The sequence below is a fragment of the Dipodomys spectabilis genome, unplaced genomic scaffold, assembly GCF_019054845.1.
Source record: "Dipodomys spectabilis isolate Male_0828 unplaced genomic scaffold, ASM1905484v1 ptg000112l, whole genome shotgun sequence".
Taxonomy (NCBI): Eukaryota; Metazoa; Chordata; class Mammalia; order Rodentia; family Heteromyidae; genus Dipodomys; species Dipodomys spectabilis.
In genome coordinates, this window is record NW_024870789.1 from 4,710,001 (window position 1) to 4,717,219 (window position 7,219).

Genomic DNA, 7,219 nt, shown 5'->3' on the forward strand with positions numbered 1-7,219 from the left:
TCACGTTGCAAGGGGGGGTATGGAAGGGTCCATGACTTGTCTATACTTAGCACAGAGTATCAGATGGCCAGCCGAGTGTGGTGGTGCTCTCCTGTAATCCCAGCACTTCAGGAGGCTGAGGTAGGAGGATCTCTAGTTTGAGAACAGCTTGGATTACTTGGTGAGACCCTGTCTCAAAACCAAACCCAAATGAAAAGAATTCTGCATTCATTCTATTCTTTTTGAGAAAGAAGTGTCTGTTGGCTGCCCCAAACATAAAAAGCTGGTGGCCTCAAATCTCCATTCTCTCCTGTTTTGCTGCCCCAGTACCTGGTCCCCGGGGCAGAGGAAATAATAGGTGCTCACTTATCAGTAACATGAGGGAGAGGCAGACCCACTGCTTCTCCTGACCTGCGCTGCCCAGGCGGGGCTGTCTTCCTGATGCGTTTGTCCAGCGCTCTGGCCTGGCTGAACCCCACTTCCTTTCTCTTGGGGTTCTTGTTCTCTCATTACCCTGCCTGTGGCCGGCACTTTCCGGAGGAAGACGCCCACAATTCACAACCCCAAAGCCTTGGCTGAATGCCACACCCGAACCGGAGAGAGCTGGCTCCTTTTTGTATTTGTATTTTTATATTTTGCTGGTCCTGGGGTTTCAACTCTAGGGTCTCACATTTGCTTTGCAGACGCTTTACCATCGGAGCCACGCCCACCACGTTAGCCACGCCCACACCAGCGAGCCATGCCCTTTGTGTTAGCCCCGCCCACAGCAGACCAGGCACGGCCCATCGCTTTAGCCACGCCCCCCACCGCGAGCCACGCCCTGTGGTTTTGGCCTCGCCCACTCCACGAACGCGCTGTTTGGGCCACGCCCTCCCCCAGTCTTCTTTTTCCTTTAGTTTTCAGACAGTGCCTGGCAATTGTGTCCATGCGGGGCCTCAGCCTGCACATCTGCCTTCTGAGTATCTGGGATGACAGGTGTGTGCCACGACGCTCGGCTCACATTGATTGAGTTGGGAATCTTGATAACTTTTGTGTCCTGGCTGGCCTCTAATGTCTCAAGCCTCCTAATCGCTGCCTCTAAAGTTATCTGGGATGACAGGAGCGGGCCACTGTGCCTGGCTGGACCTGGTGGGTTTTGTTGTTGTTTGTCTCTATTTTGCAGAGGAAGTGGAGAAGGTGCCAAGGTCCCTGCCTGTGTCTCTTCAAGTGTGGGACAGGTGAGGATCACTTAGGCAGTGTGTAGAAGGGTTTCCAGAAGGTCTTAGCCCTTCCCATGCCACCCCATGCCCAGCCCAGTCTTGTTTCGTTCCTCCGCTCTTTGGCACAAGCCAGGAATGTCCTCCCTCCCGGCTTGCCAATCCTTCCCACCCCAGGCTGAGCTCAAATCTCCCTCCAGCTTTCCCGAGCCCGGGGCTCTTCTTGCCTGCGGCTTGTCTGGCCCGAAGCAGCGAGCCTGGAACACGTTCGTCTTGTTTTATGTGGCTTTGGCTCGCAGCACCGGCCAGCCTGGGGCGGGACTCTGCTCTCTCGCGTCTAAGAATCAGGATCAGAACAATTTTCTGGTCTGGGCTGGAGCTTTTTCCTCAAACAGCCCTAGTATTTCTGCTTGCACACGGCCCTGATGGGCGCTTGCTACCCTCAACTATGAGGTCACCCATGCCTGACTTCCAAAGTGGACACAGCCTGGCACTGCCATCTCCCCTGGCCCGCTCCTCTGTCCACTTGCTGACTCCTCTCCCCTCCCCTTCTTTTCCCCCCTCTTCCCTTCCTTCCCCTTCCCTCCCTTTCCCTTCCCTCCCCTTCTCTCCTCTCCTTGCCTCTCCTGTCTTGCTATGTAGCCCAGGCTAGCCTCTAACAACCCTCCTGCCTCCACTTCCTGAGCTCTGGGATTACAGGCATGCCCCGTTGCACTTTGTTCAACACTCACTTTGGTTTCCAGTTTTAACTCAGATGTCCCTTCCGCCGTGAAGCCCTCCTGGATTTCTTGGGGCTCCTCTGGGGCTCCCTTCTTTCCCCAGCCTGGCTGCTTTCTTCATCTATATCTACATCAACTGCCTGTCCCCCATTCCCGAAGGAAGTCAACCCTAAACATTAAACATGGGACCAAACTACAGTGATGTCAGGTCAGTAAATACAGGTCACATAAACCCTGCCTGGACACTGTGCTCCAGACTCAAAGACCCACAGGCTGCCGGCTTGGTAAGTGAGGGCTGGGCCAGCAGGCATTGGCAACAGGCTTTGCTAAACCAAAGTCCAGGGGCCCACCTGGTAAGCAGATAAGACCGCGCATGGCCAAGGGCTTTTCAAAAGCAAGCTGTCCTCTGTGGATGGGTGACTGTAACTGTCCCTGCCCCCATGGGGACTATGTTTGCCCTCCTGCCCTGGTGACAGCAGCCCAGAGATCAAACTGAACCTGAGCTGTGTAGCCTGGTGACTCATCATAGACACCTGAGCGCCTATATGTATAAGAAGAGAAGGCTCAGCTAGGTGCTGTGGCTCACTCCTGTAATTCCAGCTCTCAGGAGGCTGAGGTCTGAGATGGAGGGTTGAAGTCAGCTGAGTTGAGCTTTATCCTTGCAGGGAGGGAGCCGCAGAGCCCAGCGATGTCACACAGTGGTGGGACTCAGCCAGGCCTGCCCCTCCCCAGAGGCTGCCTGGCCCCTCACCTCCACCTTCCTTGTCTTTTGGGGAGGTTGGGGGGGTGGTTCTGGGGTTTGAACTCTGAGTTTCATGCTTACTTGGCTTGCTTGTTCGTGGCTGGTGCTCTACCATGTGAACCACACCTCCAGCCTGGCATTTTTCTGGTTATTTGGAAGATAGAGTCTTAGCATACTTTTCTGCCCAGGCTGATCTCTGATTTCAGTCCTCCAGCTCTCAGCCTCCTGAGTAGCTAGACTTACAGGTGGGAACCACCAATGTCTGGCCAGGAAAAACAAGCTGGCTGATTTACCAACTAGCTGCTCAGACATCTCCTCCCCCTTCCCCTACCTCCACCAGGGGCTGCCTGAACCTCAGTTTCCCCACTTCAGGGGATGATTTTCACATTTCTGGGTTCCCCCAGGATTAAGGACAACACTTGGATGCCTGGAGAGGAGGGGGTCAGGTGTCTGTGCAGTGCCCTCTGACCCCCACTGTCCCAGCCCAGGAACACGGGGCCCTCGGCACTCCAGCAGTGCCCTGGGAGCAGTGGCCACGCCCCTCCAGCCTGTTCTGGTCCCCCACCCTGGCCCCCAGCATCCCCTGTGAGAGCCAGCAGAACTGAGCTCCACTATCCCCTGCTAGCTAGCCTCGCTATCCTTGCGGGGCTCTGCACCCCGGCTGCCATCCCAGACACCCTGCCCTGAGCCTAGATGTCCACCTGCCCAGGTCCCAGGTGTGGACTGAGTGCCTGGCATCTGCAGTCATTCGGCATCTGCAGTCATTCAGCATCTGCAAGCCAGGCACACCTGCACACCTGACACATGCATGCACACCTCACACACGCACACACGCTCCGACCTGAGAACCCTCCCCCCCGCACCCAGCTCTACCCACAGACTCTCCAATCCCAGGGGAACTGAGGGATTCTTGAGGGATGAGGACCTTGCTGAAATCACCCCGCTCCTTCTTCCCAGGAGTGCAGGGAGCCCTTGTCTGCCCACCCGTGGGACCCCTGGGAAAGCTGGGTTTCCCATACCCTGGGGGGGGCAGCAGACACTGGATCCTGGGGTGTCTGTCTGGCAGGTTGTTATAGAGCAGGGCTGGCTCTGGTGGGGAGACCTCGGGGTATAGGGCTCCCTCTGGCCCCTTCCAGCTGCCAGGCCTCCTGTCAGTCCAGCCACCTGGCTGGCAGGGCCCAGGGCCCAGAGCTGCTGTGGGGGCCCTTACCTCCAGGCTGCGCGGGGTGCAGGAGGCTCAGTAAGAAGAGCAGGAATCCGGGGTGCTGGGCCGCTGCAGACAGACCCGCCATCTCGGGGAGGAATGCGCCCAGCCTGCTCTGTGCACCTCGTTTTATCCCCAAGGCCTAATTGCAGCCTCCTTGGCTGGAGGGAGGGCGGGCGGGAGGGCGGGCGGAGGGGAGCTGGGGGAGGGGGCGCGGGGAGGGGGCAGTTACGAAAGGCCCCGCTTGCTCGCGAGCCCGCTGGGCTGGGTCTGCCCCGACTGGGATTTTTTTTTCCCCTACACATAGACACACACGCACACGCACACGCGCGCACACACTCACACGGCCCCCTCCCATTCCCTTCCCACTTTCCCTGTGTGGCTGTTCTGGCCCGGCTGGCCCGGATCCCGCCCCAAAGTGCGAGGGGCGCGCTGCCAGCTCAGCCCTGGGAGAGGAAGCGGGAGGGAGGCCTGGCCCGGCCCGGCCGCCAAAAACCTGCGCCCCAGCCAAGGCCCAGCGGCCAGGCCCCCGCCCCCCCCCTCCGGCTGGGCCCCGGGCCCAGTGTGGGGACACGGGCCAGCTGTCCCGCGCCTCGCCTCCGCCCTGGCCCTCAGACACCCTACACCCCCCTCCCACCCCAGGCCTGGCTACAGACAAGCTCTGTCCTGACTGGGGTTGGGGTGAAGTAGGCCTGGGGCTCCCGGGTGAAGGGCTGATGGGGGACAGCAGGCTGGCCCTGCCAGGTGGGCGCCTTGGGGGCAGGGTGCACCCATTGGGGCCGAGGGCTCAGCCACACAGGTGTGGGGTCCGCACTGCAGGAGCAGGGTGGGGGGGTGGGCTGTCCCCAGCGAAGGCCAGGCCAGTGCCTTCCCCGAGGACACGTGGGGCACGGAGGGCACCCAGACACACAGGGCTCCGGCTCTGCATAGCCTCTGGCAAAGGTCAGGCTGCACCCTGCATCCTGTGAATGGGGGAGCCAGCCCCTTCCCCATGGCACGAAGCCCCACAATAGCAGGGTCACCACCAGTAACCCCCATGGATCCAGGAGCCCCTGGTGTTCCCCCCACCCATGCACATGTACACACACACTTGCACATACAACACAATACCCGCACACCCATGTGCATGCATACACACATGCACACAGGCACACACACATCACATACACACACACACCTTTGTCTCTGGGAATGTCCAGGGCTGCAATTCCTCTAGTGACCAGGAGGGGGCGAGCCACCCCAGCCCAGCCCAGCCAGGGGAGCCCGGCCAGCCTGTCCTAGGTGAAGGGAGATCCCCAGGTTTTAGGGGGACGGAGAAGGGAGGGGCAGAGGAAGGTAGAGAAGGTCACATCCTTTTGAGCCCACACTAGTGAGTGAGAATGTGAGATGGGAGGAAATGGTCTACCTGTGCTGGGGGGGGGGAGGGGGAAGAGGGGAGTTCAGGCCGTGTGTCCTGGGGCTTTTCCCTGCCCTGGGGGGGTGGGGGTGGGCGATTAACAGCCCTCACCCAGCCAGCTGCCCAGAGAAGGCCAGGGCAGAGGCTAGAAAGGCAGGCCTGGAGCTCCAGATTCTACTGCCTCCATCGGCTGGAGGCCTGGGATTACCACTTCACCTGACTGACTCTAGTACTTTTTCCTTTTATTTGTGCCAGTCCTGGGACTTGAACTCAGGACTTGGGTGCTATACCTTAGCTTTTTCATTCAAGGCTGGCTCTCTACCACTGTAGCCACAGTTCCACTTCTGGCTTTTTAGTTATTCATTGGAGGTAAGAGTCTCATGGACATTCTTGGCATAGGTTGGCTTCAAACTGAGATCCTCAGATCTTCAGCTCAAGGCTAGAACCCTACCACTTGAGCCACAGCACCATTTCTGGCCTTTTTCTGCTTATGTGGTACTGAGGAATGAAGCCCAGGGTTTCATGTATGTGAGGCAACCACTCTACCACTGAGCCAACTTCCCAGCCCCTCTAGTATTTTTTTTTCCCTCATGGGGCTTGAACTCTGGGCCTGAACGCTGTCCCTCAGCTCTTCAGCTCAAGGCTAGCACTCTACCACTTGAGCCACTGTGTCACTTCTGGTTTTCTGGTGGTTTATTGGAGATAAGAGTCTCATGGACTTTCCTGCCTGGGCTGGCTTAGAACCGTGATCCTCAGATCTCAGCCTCCTGAGTAGCTAGGATTACAGGTGTGAGCCACTTTTTTTTTTTTAATGGAGTTATTTCTCATTTGCTAAATGATGGTGAGTGGGCCTACCAGGCAAGGTTGTTGCAAATATAGATAAAATGGATTCTTCTATTTGTGCCCTGTGCATGCCAGATTAAAAAAATTCTTTATAAAAAGTCTTATCTCCTAGCCAAGGTTCAAAGCCAGCCCAGGCAGGAAAGTCCATGAGACTCTTTTATCTCCAAGTAACCACAAAAAAACCGGAAGTGGCACTGTGGTTCAAGTGCTAGAGTGCTCGTCTTGATCTGAAGAGCTAAGGGACAGCGCCCAGGCCAAGATTCAAGTCCCACAACTGACCAAAAAAAAAAAAAAAAAAGTCTTATCTGCATCCCATACTGCCATGATAGTTACCAGCTGGGCTGCACTCACTACTCTTCCTGGAGTAGCAGTCTTCTGGTTGGCTGTCTTCCTTCTAGTCCTCCTTGAGTCTCTAGTCATGGAAATACTCCAGAATTTTGGACAGTTCAAAGATGGATGCTGTGGTGTATGTCTGTAATCCCAGCTACTTGGGAGGCTGAAGCAGGAGGATCACAAGTTTGAGGCCAGCCTGGGCTACATAGCAAGTCTCTGTCTCAAGAAAGAAAGAGGGAAGACTAGGGGTGTGGCTCAAGTGGCAGAACACCAGTTTAAGGAAATGTGAGGATTTGACTTCAAACTCGGTACTAAGTGGGGAGTGTTGGCTCATACTTGTAACCCCAGCATCTCAGGAGGCTGAGATCTGAGAATCACAGTTTAAAGCCAACTGAGGCAGGAGCATCTGTGAGATGTGTGTGTGTGTGTGTGTGTGTGTGTGTGTGTGTGTCCTGGGGCTTGAACTCTGGGCCTGGGCACTGTCCCTTAGCTCTTCAGCTCAAGGCTATTGTTCTATTACTTGAGCTGTAACACCACTTCTGGCTTTTTTTCTGCTTATGTAGTGCTGAGGAATCGAACCCAGGGCTTCATGTATTCAAGGCAAGCGCTCTGCCACTGAGCCACCTTCCCAGCCCCTGTGAGATTCTTATCTCCAGTGAACCACCAAAAAGCCAGAGTGGAGCTGTGGCTCAAGTGGTAGATCATCAGCCTTGAGGGAAAAAGCTAAGGACAGTGCCCAGACCCTGAGTTCAAACCCCACCATTGACACACACATGCACACACATGCACACATAACATAGCAATGGA

General features: G+C 56.5%; 1 protein-coding gene across 2 annotated transcripts in view; it reads right to left on the reverse strand.

Annotated features, from left to right (window-relative positions):
* Positions 1–3,994, reverse strand: part of Eln (elastin) — a 30,481-nt gene extending 26,487 nt beyond the window's left edge. For both annotated transcript variants that reach the window (XM_042688062.1, XM_042688061.1), the window contains exon 1: positions 3,847–3,994. In XM_042688062.1, the coding sequence (XP_042543996.1) occupies positions 3,847–3,928 (82 nt within the window). In that variant the 5' untranslated portion in view covers positions 3,929–3,994. The remainder of the gene's footprint in view (positions 1–3,846) is intronic.
* Between the last annotated feature and the right edge of the window lie 3,225 nt (positions 3,995–7,219).